The 24,645-nt window shown below is 38.5% G+C and overlaps 1 protein-coding gene across 1 annotated transcript; it reads right to left on the reverse strand.

Annotated features, from left to right (window-relative positions):
* Positions 1-1,626: 1,626 nt before the first annotated feature.
* On the reverse strand, positions 1,627-20,340 carry LOC129941886 (protein abnormal spindle). Its single transcript, XM_056050652.1, has 6 exons — positions 20,062-20,340; positions 19,817-19,993; positions 8,743-8,958; positions 2,690-8,663; positions 2,322-2,623; positions 1,627-2,254 (listed from the first exon to the last, which is right to left on the reverse strand). Exons 1-6 carry the CDS (start codon positions 20,074-20,076, stop codon positions 1,958-1,960), a joined length of 6,981 nt encoding a protein of 2,326 aa, XP_055906627.1. The 5' UTR covers positions 20,077-20,340; the 3' UTR covers positions 1,627-1,957.
* Positions 20,341-24,645: the final 4,305 nt, after the last annotated feature.

The raw sequence follows: 24,645 nt of genomic DNA on the forward strand, positions 1-24,645 counted from the left end.
GTATCCTTTCTTAATTTACTTGGTAATCTATTTAGGAGACGCCGGATATCCTTTGGAACCGTGGCTTTTGACTCCTCATAGTACACCTGCAACAGGGCCAACTGAAAGTAAAATTTAATGAGGTCTACACAAGCTCACGAAACATTATTGAACGCACCAATGGTGTGCTCAAAAATAGATGGAGATGTCTTCTTGATGCGAGAGAGTTGCACTACAGCCCAACAAAGGCAGCAAAAATCTTTTTCAAAAGCTTCAGAGGCAGTATTTTTGTGGACACTTGTACTTGCTTGCGGTCGAGAAGATCTTTGTGGAATTGGCGTTGCTTCTGCCTGGACAGGTTCGATTTCCAAAGATAGGAGGTATTCTTCAGCAAGCAATTCCGTTGGGAATGGAGAGGAAATGGTCACTTTTTTTGCTTCTTTATTGGATTTCCTTTTCCTTGCATCCAGCCCAAACGTTGTTGCAGGAACACCTTCTACGGACTCTTTCATTCCAATCAAAACATAGATGGCCTGTTAGTAGTCCGAAAAAGGTTGCTTCTTATTTGGTCCACCACCAGTCCCATTCCTTGCTTTTAGATTCGCAGCCGCCTTTGATCGAATATATTTTTTCTGATCACTCCAAACCTATGATTATATACATATGTACATGTAAATATATGTTAATAAAAATAAATCTACTGAATTTTTGCTTAAATGTTTACTTTTTTCCATTCTGTTTTTGTTTTTCTTGGTGGTCCACACGAATTCAGCTTATTTTCCACCATTTGCCAAAACAATGCCACTTCCTCCTTTGTTTTCTTGTGAAAGCCACACGCAATATCGCGTTGAGCCTCCATCAAATTTAAAAGCATTTCAAGCTGACCCTTGTTTGTTGTTTTTGACCTTAACATATTTGAAATGTTATCAATTATTATTGCAAAAAAAAGAAAAACTTACATTTTATTTTGTAACTCTCCAGCTCAATTGTCGGGAACAAACTCGCGCCAAATGAATTCGTATTTTCTCTACTTTTAGCTACTTTTTTTCCCGGAGTATTTTTTCCCATTTTCGAACTTGTTTAGAATAAGGAAAATTGAAAAGGGAACAAAATCCCCGGGAATTTTTTATTTAGAATGAGAGAGTATGGAAAAATGAAATATTTCCCAAGGAATTGCCATTTAGAATTGGGCTGAATTTTTGGCTTTTACTTTTTATTGTTTGGATTCGATAAGTAGTTAAATTTGTTTTGTATTAAGATCGAACTTTTTTATTTGAAATGCTTTCTTTCTATATGTACTTTAAAACATAGAAACCCCTCAAGGAAACTTATTTACCAGCATACATAAATGCTTAAGGGAACAAGGTGTTATCAGACTCCATGGAAAATGGCACAAGTATCAAATTTGCTCGGCGACCCATCGAGTTTTCAAAATACGGAGTTGGATCCGGGTTAAATTAAATATTGAGCGTGATTTTAATACAAAAATACATAACGATATCTCAAAAATGTACGTGCGATATTTTTCCACCATTAAACTTTTCCTTTTTTTATTTTGTAAACCTTTTTAAAATCCTTTTAGAACAAATAGGCCCACGATTTGTATGAGTTCTTTCTTTTCCTAAATAAAATAATTATATTTGCGTATTTTTTAGAAAAAAATAATATATTTTCTTGTATAATATTACACACATATCTTAGACATTAACAGTATTTTTCACAATAATTATAATAATAATAGTTATGTATAATAATCCTTAGTTGCCTGCTTTAGGAACCCAAATTAAGGTCAAATTATAATAATAATAGTTTAATAAAACACAAATTATTGAGAACTACATTGAACTACATCCAAACAAAAACAAAAACACTAGTTTTTGAGTACATGAGTACATTTTTTAAAAAATATATAACTATAATACAGAAGAGGAGATACGATATTAATTAAATAGATAAAGAAAAACAAAAGAAAAAGAACTCAATTGAAACTATAAATATCAATTTTTAACCTCGAAAGTATCGTATCGAAGGCAAATACTGAAGATACAAAAACATATGGCTTGTTGTTTATCACACCGTAATCCGGCTCAACACTTGGCAAAGTCTTGTCTCCGAATATGATACCTTGTTGGCCCCGAACAGACGACGACGTCGTCGTCGACGTCATCAAGGGCTTCCGAATATTCTTCTTCATCTTTTCCTTGCGAGCGACTAGCTTTTTCGTTTCCCGAACAACATAGATGGCTTCGGATGTTGTCATGAATTCGCGGATTTTCTATTCAATGAAGGAACATTACTTAACGACTCTTTGGGAAATATTTGTAATCAATTTTAAGGTTTACCTGTCTTTTCTCAGGACAATGTGAAAATACCCAAATAAGTGTGCAGAGGGTGTTGAATATTCCACAATCTTTGTCACACCATCGCAATAACATCTGTGCGATGGTGACCAGACCACCCTCCTGGAATGTATTGGCCGTGGTGCTGTTGTAGCGGGCCAGATTCAATATAACACGACTGCAGTATTCGATAAGTTGCTTATCCACTTCTGAGCGTATCGCCTGGGCCATTATGCCATAGCAAAAGGTCGAAATAAAGTCTGAATGATCCATCAGCAGATGAGGAACAGTTCGGGACATTCGTTCTAAGAAAAAATAAAACAAAAATGTAAAATATGTGTTGTGAATTTAGAAACAGCTAAAAACCTTACCTAATCTTGAAAGTACATTTAGAGCATCTGAAGCACTAAATCTTCCCCGCAGAATACGTACAGAATCTTGTACCTTCCACCTGATGGTATTCAGCACATTTTTGCTCTGTTTAAGTAGATTAATGTTGTGGCGTATTGTGCGAATGCGTACGTTCTCCCAGCGTCTACGTACGCGATAACCTCTCCAATGTCGCTGAATTATCACAGCAGCCTTCCGCTGCAACACTTGATGTCTGAATTCGGGCGTCATAAGTTCCTCATAACGCCTTCTTGCCAAGACTCCTCTTCCAAAGGCCTGCAGACCTAAGGCGACTCTTTTAAGTTGAGAGAATCTCTCCTGCAAGAAGGCAGTCTCTCTGCGGCCGCGGAACTTTTGCTGAATGAATATTGTCGACTTTTTCAAGCGGAGGAATTCCTGACGGTCCAACTTCATGGCTCTGTTTGCGCGGAACTTCCTTTGAATGCAGACAATCAAAGACTTTATGAGCAAATATTGGCTGCGCATTTTCAGCATCACCAGGCGAGCACGATACCTGCGCTGCAATATGATCGCACAGTGCCTTTGTTTCCGATAGTGGCATTGTTCCTCACGCATGGCAAGAGTTGCGCGAAGTTTTCGCTGAATGACAATAGCTGAATTCCGCAAAACTAAGTATTTAGCTTGTTGCTTTTGAGCGAGCAAAGTTGCTCTGCAATACCGCTGAATTGCTATAACAGCCCTCCTCACTTTTTCATAGTTTTTCTTTTCTTTCCGCATTTGAAGAATCGACCTGTACCACCTCTGGATGTTGAGAACTGATTGCCTTTGCCTAAGATACAACTCTCTTTGCTCTTTCATCAGCAAGTAACATCTAAATCGTTGCTGAAATCGAATCACAATCTCGATGCGCTCTATATAGACTTTTCGTAGCTTTTTCATGAGAAGCTTCGAGCGGAATCGGCGCTGAATTGCAACTATCGCCGACTTTTCTCTTTCAAATCCTCTCCTGACCTCCCGTCCGAGGAGCTTGGCTCGGAAACGCTGCTGAATAGCAATTATCAATCGAAGGGTATTTTCATATTGCGCCTTAACAAGTTTCATTTCTTGTTGTGCTCGCCACCGTCTTTGCATACATACCACGCTCTTTCGTACGGTTTCATATTGAAGTCTCTCATTTCTCATTGTGAGAAGTGCTCGGAACCTGTGCTGAATAGTTATGGCTGCTTTCTTCTGAGTGAGGAAATCATTTCGAAGCTTTTTCGTGGTAAGGTACTCCCGGAATCGTTGCTGAATACACAAGGCAGCTAACTTCTTCCCCCTGAATTTAGCGCGATCTAATCTCATAGCTAAATATGCTCTGAACCTTAGCTGAATCGCTATTGTTGACTTTTTCAGGAGAAGAAATTCCAGTCGTGTGATCTTCATTTGCTGAATAGCTCGAACACGGCGCTGAATCCGCACGATACACGAACGTTTCTCTAAAAATTCACTACGTTCAACTCGCATTTGTCTCAAACCACGATAAAGCCGCTGAATTGCAATAGTATAGTGCCTAAGCCGAACGTATTCAGCTCGTACTTTGCAGGCTAAAATCGTAGCACGAAGTTTTTGCTGAATTTTTACAATGGCATTTCTTTTATTTACATATTCAGCACGATCCTTCTTCATTTGAAGACGAGCTCGATAGAATGTCTGGATGGATATGACTTTCGATCGCAACTCCAGGTATTCAGCACGTTGTTTTCGCATGTAAAGAGTTGCTCGGAAACGTTGCTGAATACGAATTATAATACATCTTTGCCTGTGATACTCTCGTCGAATTGTCCACATCAACAATGTAGCTCTAAAACGCCGCTGAATTGTGATGATTTTCATAGTTTTCTTAAATTCAGCGCGATCTTTCTTCATCTGCAGCCATCCTCTGAAGAATCTTTGTATGGAAATTACTTTGGATCTTAATTCAGCGTATTCAGCACGTTGTTTTCGCATCGAAACAATCGCTCTATACCTTTGTTGGCACTTTATTATTGCCAATCGTTCTGTTTGATACACTTTTCTCACGTTTCGCATCAAAAGAGTTGCCCTAAACCTGCGCTGAATTGAGATTACATATAATATTTTCTTTAATTCAGCTCGATCTTTCTTCATTTGGAGCCAGCCCCTAAAGAATCTCTGTATGCCGATCACCTTCGATCTTATTTCAACATATTCAGCGCGCTGTTTTCGCATACATAAGATTCCCCGATAGCGCTGTTGACATTTGATTATCATAGTTCGCTCCTTCTGATAATCTAAACGGACTTTTCGCATGAGTAAAGTTGCTCTAAAACGCTGCTGAATAACCACAACACTTCTTCGAATTTTCAAATACTCCGTTCGTTGGATTTTACACAATTTATTTGCTCGCACACGACTCTGGAGCTTCATAACCACAGACCTAAGTTCCACATATTCACGTCTTTCCTTTTCCATTAATTTATAGCCACGGTAATGTCTCTGTATACGAATTGCACTCTTTTGCTGAATTAGGTATTCTTCACGGACTATTTTCATCTTTTTATAGCTCCTCCACATTTGCTGAATCTTATAAGCGGCCTCTCTTTTCTTTATAAATTCTCCACGAATCTTAATCATTTTATAGAACGATTGGATCCTTGACGCACTCTTGTATTCCAGTTTCGAGCTCCTGATGTTGCTGACAACTTCATAGACAATTCTGCGGAGTTTTTGACGCAAAGTAAACGCCTTAAAGTAGCGCTGAATTACAATAGCCTGATTGTGACGTAAACGGGCTTCATCTTTCAGAGCCCTAATGATTGGAGCTGCTTGCTGGAGCTTTCGGGCTAACTTTATTCGCCTAAACCAGCTCTGAATTAGGATCACCCTGTTGCGGAAGTCCACAAACCTCTGCCTTATCAACATTCCGTACTTGACAGCTCGATACATTCGCTGAATGCACAGCACACTGCTCACAGTGCGACAGAAGTGCTTCTGAGCCAAATATCGGCGAATGTATTTCTGCAGGCAGATGGCGGCATTCGTTCTTTCCCAACGGAACACCCGCGTGTATTTGCGGGACATGTAACCCCTGTAGAAGCTCTGGATGGTGGTGGCGGCCAAATTGCGCCTCTTCTCTATCTTCACGCGAATCCTTCGACGGATGCACACGAACAACCACGAGTTCCTCCACCACAACTGAATGACCCTCGCCGCTGCATGGAACTTCGGCGAACGGAACTTGTAGATTATCTGCCATAGCAACGAGAGAGTCTTCTCCCTATGGCCATCGACAATGTCCGCCGCTGTGATGTCGCCCTTCAGCTCGAAATCAGCCTCGGCCAGCGCCTTCAGACTCAAATTGACATTGTAGATCCTCTGGAGGCGGGAAATCGCCGGAACTCGGAGCAACTCGCTCATGTCGTCCCGCAGGAGGATTATTTCCATCACTCGCGTCAGCCTGATGCCGTCACGAAGATCCACGGCTATATTGCTGAAGGCGTAGTTGAACTCGTCGAGGAAGTTCTGTTTGTGGGTGAGGACATAGCCCAGACGCTTCAAATCCCGGGTAATGTCTCCGATGTTGGCCAGAAGTTCGCACGAGAACTTCAGCAGAATCTCTCGGGCCTCCTTGTAGGGAGACTTTTTGAGGAACAAGCAGGGATTGTGCTTGATGATGCGCTTGGTCTTGGCCTTGTCCAGGAAAAGCAGCAGAAAGAGCACCTTCTGGAGGGTGAACTTCTTTATGTGGTCGGCGTATTCGTCGGACAGAGTGTAGGCCTTCGAGTACCTCTGCTCCAAAAATTTGTCCTTGAAGAGGCGATTCACAATGAACGTACTCAGGCCCACCACATCGGAGCAGGAATGCAGATGAATCTTCTCTGCGAACACGACTTCCAGACCCAAACGCAACCAAAGCGGATTGAAGCAGAGAAGCAGTTCCAGGATGTATCGCTGCATGACCACATCCAGATGCAGGTTCCTGTCGGTCCGAATGCTTATCGCCTTCTTGTGCACATACACCGCCACTTTGGAGCATGGGATCTGCATCTCCTCGCTCATAAAGAACCTTATGGCTTCCTGGCGGAGACTCTCCAGACGAAACTTGGTGAGATAGTTCATGGATTGCTCCTCCTTGGTCGGGGCTAGGATGAGTTCCTTGTTGCGGACTTCGTTGAACAGCCTTCCCACGTCGATCTTCTGATTGCAGTCGGCGTCGAGCTCAGCCGGAATGGTCACCAAGGCGTTGAGCCACTTCTTGAAGGCAACCAAATGCTTCTCAACTGCTCTCTCGTCCAGATACATCGTCGACGCGAGAAACGGATCTCTGGTTGTGGTCGCCGCAAAGGGGTCGGGATTTATGTACGTCTGCATGTACATCTCCGAATCGTAGAGCTTCACAATCGGCTCCTCCTTGATCTTTCGTGGTGTGATGGGCTTCTTTACCAGCGACAGGGTCCGTGAAAGTTTCGGTTTTCTCGGCTGACTCGTTGGCCATTTGCTGCTGTTGGAAGGGCGGGTAAACGGATCACTTTCGAACTTAGCCCGCTTCGGAGGCGACACACTCGCAGCGATGACTTTGGGAATGCTCAAGGTGGAGGTATCGCTTCCGGGTGAGTCTAGCAGTGCCAGATCCCTGTAGCGCTTGGTGCCGATCGATTTGTTGGGACTTTCTATGAGTTTTTTCGAGACTTTTGTGGGGGTATTTGCTTTGCGGTGATGTGGCGTTGGTACACTCACAGGACTGTTCTTCCGCGATTTCCTGCCGATCTCGTTGAGATTGAAGCGACTGGACTGCGCTAGGATCTCGTTCTGGTTGAACAGGAGGTCTGCCTGGGAAGTACAACTTACCATGCTGTTATTGGAAGCATCAGACTCATCCAAACAGATCACCTTGGGCTTGAGGTTGTATTTCTTTTCGACTGTGCCCGAGACCGTCGAGGCCAAGGGGGCGTGGTAGTATCGATTCTGTTCAATGGATTGTATGTTCTCCATCTCATTCAGATTTGGCATTGATCCTTGGATGGAAATCTTCGAGGAGGGGGACTTCAAGGATAGATCCTTCATGGATTCCGAGTATTTCCGCAGGGGAGTTCCGACGAGCTTGACGTCTCTCTTCAGCTGTTGATCGACCTTGATTTCGTAGGTTTTTTGCAAGATGTTGGGTGCATTGTGAGCGTCCTCTTCCTCTATCATCGAGAGAGGGCGTGACAGGGCTGGAGTCACTGTAGCAGTTTTGTTGAAGACAACTCGATCGCAGGCTGCTTCCAGGCTCTCCTGAGATTCATTGGAAGCATCTGACCGGTCCATGAGCTTCAGATCGAAAGTTTTGTTGTTGATTAGGGGGGTTTGGACATTCAGGGCGCCCGCATAGTTCTCGAAATTCTCCTCATTCTCCCGCTTAACGACGACGGTGGCAGTTCGGGGCTCCATCTTCAAGTTCAATGGACTGACTTCGTCCTCAGAGGTCTCGGCCGCAAGTCGTCTTGGACGAAGTTGTCGGGCCAAGTTCTCATCAACACTGGGTGCATTGCGATTGACTGGCGTGGGAAGGGACGAATGATAATCAAGGTCAGTGATGGGCTCTAGTTTGACTTTCGTGTTGGTCGCTGGAGTGAACTGCATCTTGTCGATTAGATCGAGGACGTTGCCAGGCGTCAGGGGACTCACATTCTCTTTGTGTGGGGTAAACGCTGCTGCCACTGAGGGACGAGTTATGGTTCGAGGCTGCGTTGGCAATGAATTCATGTCTTCGAAACAGATTCGTGGAACATTTCGTTCGAGCAACGGTGAGATTTGTTTCTTTTGCGAATGTTGATGATGCTTTCGGGCAACCGGCGACATTCGATCAGTCTTTTGGGCTTTGTAATTTATTGATTGTCTGTTTCGACGTTGCTGGGATGAGGCATTTGGCTTGGAGTGGGTTGGCGACTTGAGGCGGAGGACTTTGTTGTGGCTTGATGTAGACGATGAGATCGTTGGGAAACGTTTGATGTTCTGAGGAAAAACAAAAATCACACAATTTGATTAGATAAATTAGATTTAAGTATGGGGTGGCTTTTTTTTTGGAACTTACCTTTGAAGCTGGTTTATTGCTAATGGATTTAAGTATGACCATAATGTCTTTGCGGAAATTTCTATTGTCAGTCAATTGGAGGGTTTCTTTGCAGGCAATTTCCATGGTTGGACTCCATATCATTTCCATTTCGATTTGTTCTTCGGCAGGTACAACGTTTGATGTCCAATCAATGGTAACATTGTGCTCAGCACGAATGAATTTTGTTACATTCACCTATTAAAGTATTTTTATGGTTAAAAATTAGGACTTTCGAATTTACGACGAAAACAAACAAAAATTATGGAAACAAATGCGAGATTCTTAAAGAATAGATCTAAAAGATTTCATATTGTCGTTTTGCATAATTACGAAATATTGAACACATTTTTTTTTGTTTTTAAGAAAGGATAGAAAAATTCAAATATCCAAAATAATTTTAAGGTTTTTAAACAATTTGTAACCCAATGCGAAAAATTCGACTATACTTTCAAAAATAAAAACAATTATTACGAAATACTTGGACATACTTTATTTTCATAAGTAAGGAAAGAATAATGGATTGGAATAGTAGGGTACTGATGAACTGATATCTATTGTGCGCCAGTAAGGGACTGTATAAGAACACTCATTCTCGAGTGTGTTCTTTTGAGGAACTTAAGTATTATGAGTATGTTAGGAGATTATAGATTCTTTTCTTTTATTAGGGAATGTCCCTGATAGTCCTGTCTAAGGTACATGACGACATAATCCCTCATTATAAAAACTGGACTAAGCATTGCTCTTTAATCCTTGAACATTTCACCAATTCAATTCCAATTCACCTTCCAGTAACCAGTTAGGAGACCATTTATTATCTTATATTAAATTTAGAGAAAAAGCTAAGACAGTGCGCCGAAAATTCCGCCTTGCCTGATAGGGTCATTGCTCCCGCAGTTTTCAAGCGAGTTATTGATTCTATGGGAACAATCTTTTTTCGTACTCCGCTACTTTCACTTTTATTTATTGCTTTATCCAAGCTCATTAATAATAATTACAATAATAGTTATATAATAGCTTTAACTAAAACTATTTCAACTCAAACGTTAAAGAATAGAGGGCAAAGGATTTCAGTAAAGGTTTCTTCTAAGGAACGAGATATTAAGGATAAAATCAAGGAGATGCTATGCTCTTTCGGCTTTACGCAACATTCTTGTATTTGGGTTAAATTTGACTTATTTGGTTTGGTGAGTAGGAAGGCAGAAGAAGGGAATATTCCGAATCTGAATTATTAACAAAACAGCTTTAAGACTGACTGGAAAAACTTGCAAATAAGTAAGAAATTACTTTGAGTTCACACATAAGGTGTTGTTAAAATTGAAGTTAGAGGGAAGACCATTAGATTTTGATTTGAATTAAAAAATTGATAAAATTGTTTCGGTTTTCGGCACAGAGTATCTTGCTCAAATGTTCCCGATCACTCGATGGTATTTGATTTCAGATACCCATTATTAGTTGTTTTCGGCACAGGACGAAAGCAACTGGTTATTTGTCTAGTGCATTATCCGATAAAAAAAAACCGTAACAAAAGTTGAGACAATACAGTTTACGACCGTGATCAGGTGACGTAAATGATTCAGACTATGATATCATCACCGATCAATTTGAATGCTTTACGTTTTGGTTCCAACCCCAGTGGAAAGTTGTTGGGGGTAGCAAACGAGAGAGAGGGGGGGACTACTTAGTGAATACCTTATAAAGCTTATAGGACTTATTTGGAGCCCAGGCTTATAAGGAGCGGTTTATCCGGCTCCCCGTCCTTGAAGTTATACTAAGGTTCTGGCGCTCCATGTTGTAGGTTGTGCCATCGGGATGACTTCCTTACCACGTAAGAAATACCTTAGTTGCGAAGCACAAACAAGCCTTGGATACGGGCTGATTTACTGTTGACAACGATTATTATTATCTGTAAGATATGTTCGGAAGAAAGCATGCCCGATGAACTGTACCTCAGTATTGTTTGCCCGATCCTGAAAAAAGGAGGCCCTCAAAACTGCACCAACTATAGAGGAATCAATCTACTTAACATCGTCTATAAAATCTTCTCTGCCGTAATATGTGAACGTCTATAGCCCATCCACAACAACCTGATAGGTCCTTATCAGCGTGGTTTTAGACCAGGAAAGTCCACAGTCGATTATTATTATTATAAATATTCACATTACGGTAGATCCTGGAAAAAACCCAAGAACACCAAATCGACACCCACAATCATTTCATCGATTTCAAGGCCGCATATGACAGTATCTACAGGGACGAGCTGTATAGAGCCATGTCTAGTTTTGGCATCCCTACCAAGCTCGTCCGTTTGTGCAGGATGACCATGGAGAATTCACGCTGCTCCTTAAGGTTGGAAACAACTTCACAGAACCTTTCGATGTCAAAAAAGGTTTTAGACAAGGCGATGCGCTGTCATGCGATGTTTTAACATCGTACTTGAAAGAATAGTGCAAAGCTCACACGTCAACACTAGAGGCACTATCTTTCAAAAGTCTATCCAATTACTCAGCGTGATGTCAACGAGGATTTTGTGAGTATTGAGTCAGAGGCGACACAAATTTGTTTAAAAGTTAATGAGGGCAAAACAAAGTACATGCTATCGTCAAGAAAAGACTTACAACACCGACATTTTGGTCGAAACGTCACCATCGACAGACGTAACTTTGAGGTAGTCAAGGACTTCTTCTATCTAGGCTCCGCTATAAACGCAGAAAACAACACCAGCGCTGAGATTAAACAAAGAATAACTCTTTCTAACCGCTGCTTCTTTGAGCTAAGAATGCAGGCAAGAAGTGGAGGAGATGATGGAACGACGAGCTGTACGGGATGTACAGCGACGTAGACTTAGCCAGAAGGGTAAAAGTCCAACGACTAAAATGGCTGGGTCACCTAGAGCGCATGGAAACCAATGCTCCGGCCCGGAAAGTCTTCGAATCCACACCAACAGGACAGCGCAGTAGAGAAAGACCGCGATTCAGGTGGCACGCATAAGTAGAAACTGAAATCACCGAACTTAGAGCGCGAAACTGGAGACATCTAGCTGGGACCGAGATAGATGGAGAAGTTTATTGGGTGAGGCCCTAGTTCACACAGGACTGTAGCGTCAAGTAAGTAAGTAGATTATCTATCTTTTGACCTTCTCACTGATTTGATCTGTTTTTGGCCACATTTTCCCCTTTATCAGAATAGAGCTACCATTGCTCTCTATTCAGAAATGTGTTCCGAAGAAGTTTGCTTTCTAGTGTGATGAGTTTCGCAACATTATGGCAGGCGCCAAAAACGAAAATTTTAAATTATTTCCTGCTTTCGAAACCAATTATACCTGAAGTCAGGATTGAACATTATTTACCGTACCTAAATTAAATCATGATAAGGAAACATTGTGAAAAACAACATTTTCCAATTAAGGGCCCTTCTAATCGTGTATAATGATTCATGGCATCTATAGAAGAAGAATTAAAAAATATTAACGGAGACATTGCTTCTTACAGCAACCGATGGATCAAAATGATATGAGAATTATAAATTTGCAAAATATATATCAAATAGTCCAGTCATGAACGAAAAAAATTGCCTTCACCTCAAAAAAATCCAACAGTTTTGAAACTTGGCACACTTACTAAGTAATGTCTGGAGATGACCCAAAAAAAAGTCCCCAAGAATCCAACGTGAAACATGGAGTTTGTTTCACTTTTTCACGTTTATCTCGAAAACCATTTTGTTCCACAAAATTAAAGCTTATAAAATTTTATAGAAAAAAAGATTTGAAGAATTTTTTGTACCTCTTATAGTTTATAAAATAACTCTAGCGGCAGTGAAGAGAAACATATGTTTTTTTCGGTTTTTCGGGTTTATCTTGAAAACTATTTATCAAAAAATAATCTTCTACAAAATTAAATTTCCAAACAAAAATATTGTATTATTTTGTTTGTATATGTTTTAGTTTGTATTTGCAGGACATGATAAAACTGCCTTCTGTGATGACTCCAGATGAATTTAAAAACTTTGTGCAAGAGTCTTACTTTACTATGAGAAGAACTGACCGATTTTGGACAGGGGTGTGGTCGGACCAGACAACTGAACAAACTCTAATGCCTGGAAGGAAGAGTATGGGTGGCTTGACACGAGGGCGTGAAATCACTGATAGCGTACTAAGCAATTCGATTCAAGGGCTGACTGCTACTCATGAAATATTCTCTTCACTCTTTTTTTTACTAATAAGCAACAGGAAGATTTCGGAGAGGCTCTTAAAATTAGACAAAATACAGACATTTTAAAGCTGTCCAATTGGTTCCAAAGTTATCCTCTATTTCCAGTTACAAATGAAATCATATCAATAGCGAGTGGCATCATGATAAAGTAACTTGCTACAATGCTTAGTCTCTAGACATGCAGACAATTAGCCATATAGTGGGCCAACGAGTTTCAGAAGTAAAACTGTCGCAAGAAAATCTTTTATGTCAAATTCTGTCAAGAATCGAGGTGAAACTGTGGTAATAGATACTTTAATGATATTCCAAAGTACAAGTATAAGTAAGCAGTCCGATGAGGACTTAAAGACTTATATGGACTATGAGTTGGCTCCCTTTCCATTATGCTTGTTTGATGAAACTGGGATGCGAAAACGCCTAAAAACGCCGAATTTGATATTATTGTAGATGGTGGCTTCTTGTTAAAGTGTTGTGACCCAAAAATTCCGATAGTTGTACTGTAGTGTTTGATGGTTACTCTTCTTTGGAATACAGTACAAAAAAAGTAGAACAAAATCCAAGATATAAACTTAAGAAGTCAGTCGGTATTTAAATTGAACATGTAAACAATGATAAACATCAAACAAATAGATTTTCTTTCCAACTAAAAGAATAAGTCAAGATTGATTACTTTTCTATCCACGGCCCTTTGTAACCAAGGAATAGAGGTGAGAGAAGCACCTGACGATGCTGACCTATTAATCATTCAAACTTCAATAGAAAAATCTGTGGAGACTGCAAACGTTGTAGTGATAGGAGAAGATGTTAATGTTGTGTATACCAGAGAAGGAAATAATGTTCATCAATGAGTTATTTATAACCTTATACTATTTTTTCTTTCGGATATTTAATAAGCTTTACAAATAGTTTTCAAGATAAAGCCGAAAAACTGAAACAAACTCCATGCTTCTCTTTACTGCCGCTAGAGCACATGTCGGATTCTAAGAGACTTTTTTTTGGGTTATCACCAGACGTCCCTTAGCAAGTGTGCCAAGTTTCAAAACTGTTGGATTTTTTTGGGGTGAAAACCTTTATTAACTGGACTAAAACTTGCATTCGTCGGTCGTCATTGCAAACAAAAATGAATATATCATTTCTGCCCTAACTTAAGTTTGCGTCACACTATGATAACTTCTCAAATGCTTAAAAAATACTGGAATCCAATTTTAGTTGAAAGGGAAGAAGCATTATTAATACATTTGCTTAAACAATTAGATAATAATCACGGAAAATTTCTTGACTTTAGTCAAAACAGCAATAAACAAAAATATTATATTTTCTATACTAGCATTTAACGAATGGTTACGTGATTCAGATGTTCATAGTTGTCTAGAAGAATCCGAACCGAGTGATGTGATTATAGTACAAAACATTGTTACTGATAGCGAAGTCAAATTCATTGATAAAGTGATCGATTGGGCCGGTCAAGACAACAGGACATCCTCAGATTTACAGTTCTCCAAAACCTCATAGGAAGTGCCTCAACAAATCTGTTGCAGAACATTAAGCAATGTAAAATAAGGATATTTTTCAAAATTGTTTAACTTTACAAGCCTCGTTTTGTTTGTGGTCAAGTTTTTGATATTCCACTCCATATGAATTTTCTCAATCCAATTGGTTAGATTTTTTAAATTTTACTTTCAAACCGTCCTTAAACTCATTCAAAAAGCTCACAGTCTTTAAAAATCATTGGAGCCGAATTAAAACAAATGAAAAAAGGAGCGTAAATAGACACAGATAACATTTCTTACTTTTGAGTTGAACTGTTCTTTTTTTTTTTTTTTTTTGAAAAGAATCAGTCCTATCTTGAATTCGTAATGGTAATCGGAAATTTTTACGAATCCCGTAAAACTGTATCATGAAATCCGTTCGTAGTGGAAAATCTCATACAAATTTTGCATTACGAACGGATTTCATGATACAGTTTTTCGGGATTGGTACAAATTTCCGATTACGATGGAATTCATGAAAGGGCTGAATAGCTTACAATTTTTTGGGAGGATGTGGATGTGGCACTGATTTTAAAATTATGACTAAGTTTTCAGCAGTCGATGCTGAGAATATGGAAAGATCACTTCTCCAAATTATATAACGGCGATGACGAACCGAATTCCGCTGTAAGGGAGATAGAACCACTCAACCTCGGCGACGCAGATTAACAATTCCGCCTACCCGACCTTGACGAAGTGAAGATAGCTATATCTAAACTTAAGTCAAACAAAGCTGCTGGAGCTGACGGCATCGCTGCCGAACTATTCAAAGCAGCGGGCGATGACTTGGTACGGAGCATGCACCAACTCTTCTGCAAAATATGTTCGGAAGAAAGCATGCCCGATGAGTGAAATCTCAGCATAGTGTGCCCGATACATAAGAAAGGAGACCCTCTAAACTGCGCCAACTACAGAGGCATCAGTCTCCTTAACATTGCGTATAAGATCCTCTCTGCCGTATTATGTGAACGTCTGAAGCCATTCGTCAACAACCTGATTGGTCCTTATCAGTGTGGCTTCAGACCAGGAAAGTCCACTATCGACCAAATATTCACACTACGGCAGATCTTGGAAAAAACCCAGGAGCTTCAAATCGATACCCACCGTCTCTTTATCGATTTTAAAGCCGCGTATGACAGCATCTATAGGGAAGAGCTCTACCGAGCAATGTCTAGTTTTGGAATCCCTGTCAAACTTATCCGTGCAGAATGACGATTTAGAATGCACGCTGCTCTATCAAGGTCGGAAAAGATCTTACCGATGCATTTGATGTCAAAAAAGGTTTTAGACAAGGCGATGCACTGTCATGCGACTTCTTCAACATCGTTCTGGAAAGAATTGTGCAAAACTCAACCGTCAACACTAGAGACACAATCTTCCAAAGGTCCATCCAAATACTCGGATACGCAGATGATATTGATATACATAATTGGAAGATCAAAGCGTGAGGTCAGTGGAGCTTTTTTGAGCATTGCGACGGAAGCGAAGAAGATGGGTTTAGTGGTCAATGAGGACAAGACTAAGTATATGCTGTCATCAAAAAAGGACACTGAACGACGACGTCTTGGACAAAACGTCACCATGGGCTGCTATAACTTTGAGGTAATTAAGGGCTTTATCTACCTAGGCACCGCTAATAATGCAGACAACGACACCAGCGCTGAAATCAAACGAAGAATAACCCTTGCAAATCGCTGCTTCTTTGGACTTAGAGGCAATTGTGAAGTAAAGTCCTCTCTCGAGCATGTAAAATCACCATCTATAAGACACTCATCATCCCGGTTCTCATTTATGGCGCTGAGGCCTGGACCCTGTCAAAGAAAGATGAGAGCGTCTTAGGATGCTTCGAGAGAAAAATTCTTCGGGTGATTTTTGGTCCCGTACGCATAGATGGAGAATGGAGGAGAAGATATAACGACGAACTGTACGGGCTGTACAGCGACACTGACCTAGTTAGCAGAATTAAAGTCCAACGGCTTAGATGGCTAGGTCATGTAGAGCGGATGGACATCAACGCTCCAGCCCGGAAGGTCTTCGAATCCAATCCCGAGGGACGGCGCAGTAGAGGAAGACCGCGACTCAGGTGGCGCACCCAGGTGGGAGAGGACCTCAACCAACTTGGCGTGAGAAACTGGAGACAGCTAGCTTGTTGGTTGAGGCCCAGGTCCGCCCCGGACTGTAGCGCCACCTTAAGTAAGTAAGTAAGTAAGTTTTCTTTAAGAAAATCGAGAACATAATCGAGACCGTTTGAAATAATTTGTAGAGACAAAGCAACTTTAATAAGAAAATCTAAAGCCTAGCTACTGATGCCATCATACATTTTTCAACGAGATTTTGAAACATACAGTTGTGTTCATAAAAATAGCAGTGCTGGTAACATCTTATTAGATTGTAAATTATTTAAAGAACGAAAATTCTTACAAAAAAAATTAACTTGTTACTTGCATCTAACGGTCTTTCGTTTTCATATTAGAGGCTTTTAGCTTGAAGTTATACTCTACTTTTCCCGGTGAACACCCATTATTTCAAACTCTCTGGATATATAGTGTTCATAAAAATAGCAGTGGTTTTGATTTTATAATTAAAAAGGTTAAAAATTGATTTTATTTTTATTTTTTTGTAAGTAAATATTTTACTATATAAAGTTTTAAGTATTTGTAACATACTAGCATATAAAAAATTAATAAATATTAGCTCAAAAATAAACAATGGGACGGTCAAGACAATGCACCGAAGAAATTCGAAAACTCCGTTTGGAGGGAAAAACCTACCAAAATATTCAAGACATTCAAGGCTGCTCAGCATATATGGTCAGTAACCCCTTAAAATGGCACAATAAACCCGAAACGCGAGGCCCAAAAAGGGTGACTACTGAAAGAACTGACAGAAAAATTGTTCAGTTAGCAAAAGAGAGCTCTTCCATAGGCTCTAGGAAAATAAGAAATGGGCTTCAACTGTCTGTTAGAGTTGTCACAATATGAAGACGTCTTTTATAAGTGAAGTTACCAGCCCGAAGTCAACGCAAGGTATCATTCTTGACGAAAAGGCATGGGGTAAAGATAATGGAGTTTGCTAAAGCGCATAGAGATTGGGCAAAAGAGAAATGGAGGAATGTTCTGTGAAGCGATGAAAGCAAAGTCGTCCTTTTTGGGTCCAAGGTTCCTCGAGAATTTGTGAGAAGACTCTAAAATGCAGCATACTATCCACGGTACACTATAAAAACAGTGAAGCACGGTGGAGGAAAAATGATGATATTGGCTTGCTTTTCATATTACGGGGTCGGGCCTATTTATCCCATGGGGGTATAAGGGATGCAACCGAGTATGTACAAATTCTCGAGGAGGTCATGTTACCCTATACTGAAGAATAAATGTCGTTGGTTTGGGTATACCAACAAGACTAAGACCCAAAGCATACGTCAAAAACGGCAGAACCATGATTTGAGCAGAAGAAGTTATCTGTTATGGAGTGGCCCGCTCAATCCCCCGACCTTAACCTCATCGCAAATTTGTGGGGGGATGTTAAGAACGCAGTTCATAAAGCAAAACCCTAGAATTCGAAAAAAATTGTGGGAAGCAGTGCGTGAATAAAATATTTTAGTTTGTTATTAGAAATTTTATGAAATATATTATAACGTTGATATTGAAGGCCTTTTTTGTTTTATTTGGAGAGCACTGTTATTTTTATGAACACAACTGTAAGTCAGCTCTAGAACGTATTACTATGATCCATAATCCATGATTTTTAACGGCATAAAGAAGATGCGGTTGTATATTCACGTTTTGAAACAAACAGCAACTTATTTTAAATGTATTAAAAGAAGTTTGTTCCTTAATCTTTTAATGCTTGCTTTTCAAGCTTGTATCCTAGGTATATTCATTTCTTATATTTTGCAATAAACATAGTCCTTCTTGTGACTTTACCTATAAAAAGTACAACACCTCGAAATGACATAAGAAGTGCTTATGTTGTTTGTCAATAACACAAATTATTTATAGGTATACAGTGTTCATTCTTAAACGATATAACTTCAATTGCAATAAAAAGAAGCGACAAAATTAAGGTGACATGAGCACAAAGAAAAACATACCATGCAATCCCATTGCCACATCTAAAAGTTGTGTTTTAAATCATTTTCCTTTTTGAGCGCCAAATGTTATCCATATGTAGGCCTAGGTATTCCCCTAAATTCTCCTTACTAAAAATGTTTCAATTTTGCTATTTTCTCTTCCTAACACACAAATTAAGGAAACAAGAACAATGAATCTATAAGTATCTTTCATTTTTGTGTAGAAAAGATTATTTCTGCCATACATTAGTTATTGACACAAAAATAGAACATGCACAATCCTGTTCATTTCTAATCAGAAATCACAAAAATGATTGAAACCTTTTTAGCCTACAATTTAATAATAAAATGTTCTAGACTGCTGATGCGCTTATTTCTCAAAACCTGCCCTAACTTTTTCAATGGCCAACTCCACTAACATCATGTTTCTTCTTTAGCAACAATTCTGCATAAAATTAGCAACGAATTTCTTTATTTACTTTCTGTCATGCAAGACAAAACATGAAACATGTCCTCAAAATGTTCTTCTCTTCATCTTGTAGCTTGCCTCCTTTTATTTTCTTTAAAGGAATAAATGAATGAGTAAAACTACCTACGTAAGTTCCTCACTTAGTTACCTTCCAACTAACCAAACATCTGGTTACATTCATTCGCTGTTGTCGTCGTCGTCGTTTTTTTGTTTGCTTCAATTCACATTCCATTACCATTTTTACCGAAACCAGTCGAACAGGATCAATCAAACAACCCCTGTTCCTGTGCTTGTGTCTCACTGCCTCTACAACCGTCTTATGTCTACCATTTGCACACATGTCGCAGGGAATAGGACAAGAAAACAAAATTATTATTGCATTTGGAACAACAATTCAATGGGCATGAAAATGAAAATGATGTAGGTACCCATAAAAACTGAATTAAGCCAGAAAGGAAGGAAGAAAATAGGTTTATTATGGGGGGGAAATGAAATGACTTCGAGACATTATAGAGGAATTTCATTAAGGATTAGATTCTATCAAACAAAAATGAAAAAAACAACCCCCTTGTGTGTGACATGAATTCCAAACTACAACAAAAATCTATTAAAGTAGTCTCAAAGAACAGGTGGTGTCCCCTTAATCATCGACCAAACATGTCTCCAAGGTCGTGCACATTCTCGAGGACTCATTGAATTCTTCTTTTTTAAAAATAGAATCGTCTTTCTTATCACTAATCAACAATTAATACAACAACAAATAAAACATGAAATTTACCTCAATTTCATCACTGGAAGGATTGAATATCTTCAAAATCCGCTTGGCAGTCTTTGAGACCGGCACATCTTCGAAGGTGACGATGGCTTTGGACGAGAATGGAGCCATAACAACGCTCGTCGGCTCCCGTCCCTCGATGCGTTTGTTCGCTTTCAGACGCGATGGTGTTATGTTTACCTAAAATTATCAAACAAAACTATTCATGCAATTTTATCTTTAAATAAGAATATTTTAAAGAAATTCACCTCAAAAGCACTCATCTTGGTGTGAAATTCCTTGAGAGGTCTTGACAAAATTAAAATAATTAACAACAACAAAATGGACACATTAAAAATGGAAAAATTAATTATTTGCACAACGAAAGGAGAGAAGTTTTCTTTTTTATCCGATAAAATGTTTTTTGAATATAAATAAATAACAATAAACAGAAGCAGAAGGGTCACACAAATAAGAAGACAACATTTAACAATGATTTAAGTAAAAACTTTTGATTGATTTATTATTTTATTTTATTTTATTTTATTTTATTTTCGAAAGAGCGCGCTTAGCTTGTTGTAACTGTGAAACTGAACGGTTGCAAATGAAAAGCGTTAAGAGACCGTTTGTTTTTGATTCTAGTTCAAAAAAGTGACAAGAGGCGATGACAGATGTCAATGACACGCAGAATGCGTTCAGTGGTTGATTTTAACTTAGATGAGTTTTTCGCTGAGTTGTGCGCAGTTAAGGGTGAGTGATGAGTTAATGTTTATTTTGTTTGAAAATTAAATTAATTGATTTTCTTTTAAACGGAGTAGTTTTTATTTAAAAAGAATAATAAAAGTTATTATAAAATGATTGGATGTAAAGATAATTGTATAGGAATCTTTAAAAAGTGCTGACGTAAGAATAATTGTGTTGGATATCTGTTAAGGTGGCTCTACACCAAAGACAAATTTCGAAATGTTTTTGATTTCTTTATTATGGGAATGCTTCGAGAAAAACTTCTGATTTTTTCTTTGTTTGTCTTTAGGAACACTAGGAACCTCAAGTACTCTAGGAAAGTGTTCTAGTCGAAATTCTTAAAAACAAGTAAGGCCGACACAGACACACAAATTTATTGAAATTCAAAGTTTTGTATGGCGCTTTAAAATTATTTGTGTTGGTACCCAACCCGTGATTTATCGACTGACTTCTAACCGCAATTTCTCTATGTTGAAAGCTAGGTATATCATGAAGATTTTTTCAGTTATAAAGCGGCTTAGCAAAATATATCAAATTTACAGGGTGATTCAACTTAAAGCTACAAAAGATAAGTTATGAAAATTAAAAAATAGTAATAAAACATATTGATAGTTTGAAGATTTTCACAACCCCACAAACCAAACATATCCCGATAAGCTGTCGACAAATCATAAGCTGAGTAGCAACACTAATAATTTTAAATATTATTATAGGCGATAACATCAAGAACACTAGGAACACTGGGGACCTAAGTACCCTAGGAACCCTAGAAAATTCAGGAACTCAAGAAACCTATGAGGCTCCAAGAACATTAGGAGCCATAGGAACTGCTCGCACTGCTCATAAGCTCTGCGAACAGAACAGGAGAGAGAAACATCAGCTTCGTAGATGGAGCAATTTGAGCATGAGAACTGAGCGATCGACTAAATAGAGAGATGTCTGCACACCAGGAATGAGATTCTTAAATTTTACCAAAAGGTAAAAACCTGCCAATGGTACCAGCCACGAACCGAGACCTGTAAGGACGATCAGGGGAACATCGTAGCAGAAATTAACGATTCGCCATATTAATATTACCGATAAAAGTGAAAGTAAAATCTCACTACGGATGGGTTTTTGACATTTATACGAGTCTCGAATGGATCTTATGTGATTTTGTTCTCAAATGTTGGTACGATTGATTGATTGCATTTGTATCTCGATGGCTGTGTTCGTTAAGTAGTTGTGCATTTGGAATCATGTGTTTTTCATTGGGAAAAAATCAATCTGTTACTGTTGATATTACTTATTTTTTTAATATATAATGTTTGTTTCATTGGACTTTAATGATCAATATTCTTGATGCAATTAATAAAAAACTAATTCATCTTCTGTTACCCGACGTTTTGCTGGCTATTTTTCAGCTTTTTCAAGGGATTTTTTTAATTTAATTAGTTTTGATCTAGCTGTTGAAAAGTTTAATAAATAAATAAATAACACCAATAAAAAGATAAATAAACGAACAACAAAGTTAAAAATAATATGACAATTTATCACTTGTTATGGCTACCTTCTCCATGTGCAATTTTTTTTTAATTTGATTAAAAAAAACTATATTTTTTTTACACAAACATGCAAAAAAAGACCATAATGCATTATTTGTAAAACCAACTCTTCCACACAGGTTTTGTTCACGAATTTTGACTTGACTCTGATCCCCGACCGGAATCGAGTTGTTGCGGCACAAAACAAAAACAACCGGAGCTTGTTAAACTTGCGGCCTTTAACGACAACCGGTACTTGCAATATCTGTGATGTGTTTTAGCAACAGCCGTAATCTATGTATTGTTGACGCTCTTGGCAATAAAAGACCTCTTGTTAATCCACTCAATATAAACAAAGTTGATTTCTTGAGATGAATTACAAAACCTAAATTTTAATTCAGTTATCAAATTTTTGAACAATATACATTTTAAATTATAGCTTAAAGTGTCTTTACTAAGTATTAATATTGGGCTCACAATAAGGTTTGATTACAGTAGCAATAATATAAAACTGCATTAGAGTTATCTTAAAACAAATTTTAACAATTAAATTTTAAATTAAGTTATATTAATTGCTCAAGATATTTAACAACAATTTTTAATTTATAAGATTCAATTATTACCGTTGCTGGTGAATGTTAATGATGAAATGAAAATTGAAATTATTTGAATTTCGCCATTTTGAATTTTTGGTTACCTGTGGGTATGACATATGTCGTTGTAATTAAGCTCTTAGCCATAAGGAGATAGCTACATTATTTTTGCACGGCCTGTTCCAATGTGGGGATATGTTCACAACACGAGTCGAATCAAGCTCATTTTAACTCGATTAAGGTATATAGAAAATTTAGACGAGCTTCAAGCCCTCTTCAACACCACATGTTAATGTAGTAGTCTACGAACAAACCCCTTTCTTGAAGTTAAATTGTTAAATGAACTTTTTTTTTTAAAGAATCTCAAAATCCAGATGTTTTCTTAACATTTCTTCTTAAAAATTGTTATTAGTTTAAGTTAGTTTTTTTGCTAAAGTAAATTTTAACTTTTGATTTTCACAAAACTTTCTTCTATTTGTGTTTTTTTTTGTATTATTATTCTTTTTTTATTCAATTTTTAAATACAAAAATCTGTCTACTGCCGAAGCGTTTTTTTGGGAATTTTTTACTGTACTATTTATAGAATGCCAAGAAAACATGGGTTATGTTGAAAATATGGAAAGACTTTTATAAATTATTTAACCCTAGAAAGATAACCCTATTTCATAGACCATAAGTGATACACATGATTTATACGTCAATTCAACGTAGGTTATCTTTCTAGGGTTAACGGCGATGACGAACCAAATTCCGCTGTAAGGGAGATAGAACCGCTCAACCTAGGCCCTAGGCGACACAGATCAACAATTCCGCCTACCCGACACCAACGAAGTAAAGATAGCTATATTTCAATTGCAGTCCAAGAAAGCTGATGATATCACTATTGAATTATTCAAAGCAGAGGTTGACGAGTTGGTGAGGAGCATCCAACAACAGTTTTGGAATACATGGTCAGAAGAAAACATGCTTGATAAGTATAAGTTAATAATGTTTGCCCAATTCTCAAGAAAGGAAAGCCTCTGAACAGTGGAAACTACAGAACCATCAGGCTTCTGAAGACCACATAAATCATCCTATCTGACTTATTAAAGTCCACAATCAAACAAATATCTACATTACTGCACAACTTGGAAAAACCCAGGAACTTCAAATTGATACCTACCCTCTATTTCAAAGTCGCGTATGACAGCATCTATAGGAACGAGCTTTACAAAACAAATGTATAGTTTTGACATCCCATTCCATTTGTGCAGAATGACGGTGAAGAATGCACAGTCGGAAAAGATATCACTGATAATGTCAACAAAGCTTTGAGAAAAGGTTAAGCACTGTCATTCGGCTTCTTTAACTTCGTTCTGGAAAGAATCGTGCAAAACTCAACCGTAAGAAATCTTCCAAAGATCCATCCAATGACTCAAACATTGACCCGTTTTTGAGCATTGCAACGGAACAGAAGAGATGGGGTTGGTGGTCAATGAGAGCAGGACTAAGCATACGCTGTCATCTAGAAAGACATTAAATGACGAAGACTTGGACAAAATGTCACAATGGACAGTTACAACTTTGAGGTAGTTAAGGACTTTTTCTACCTAGACACCGCTTTAAATTCAGACAACGACACCAACTGCTTCTTTCGACTAAAGGCAATTGAGTAGTAAAGTCCTCTCGAGTATATAAAGTGACCATCTATAAGACGCTCAGTAGTGAAAGACAATGACTCAGGTGGCTCGAAACTGGAAGCAGCCAGTTAGGGTGGTAAATTAATCATATCAATTGCTCTGCTCGCTGCTTATGGGACTCAAAATAATATTAATATTTTTCTCTCACTCCCTATAATCTCTCCACATCGTGACATCAACGCCAATAACGCGGAATTAACAAAGTTTTAATCTCTTTCGGGCTTAATAGTACGTTTCCACCAAAAAAAATCCGAGATTTAAGGCAAATGATTTAAAATAAATCATGAGGTGTTTCCACCAAAGAAAAGGAGATT

The sequence above is a fragment of the Eupeodes corollae genome, chromosome 1 (genome assembly GCF_945859685.1).
Source record: "Eupeodes corollae chromosome 1, idEupCoro1.1, whole genome shotgun sequence".
NCBI classification, from domain to species: Eukaryota; Metazoa; Arthropoda; class Insecta; order Diptera; family Syrphidae; genus Eupeodes; species Eupeodes corollae.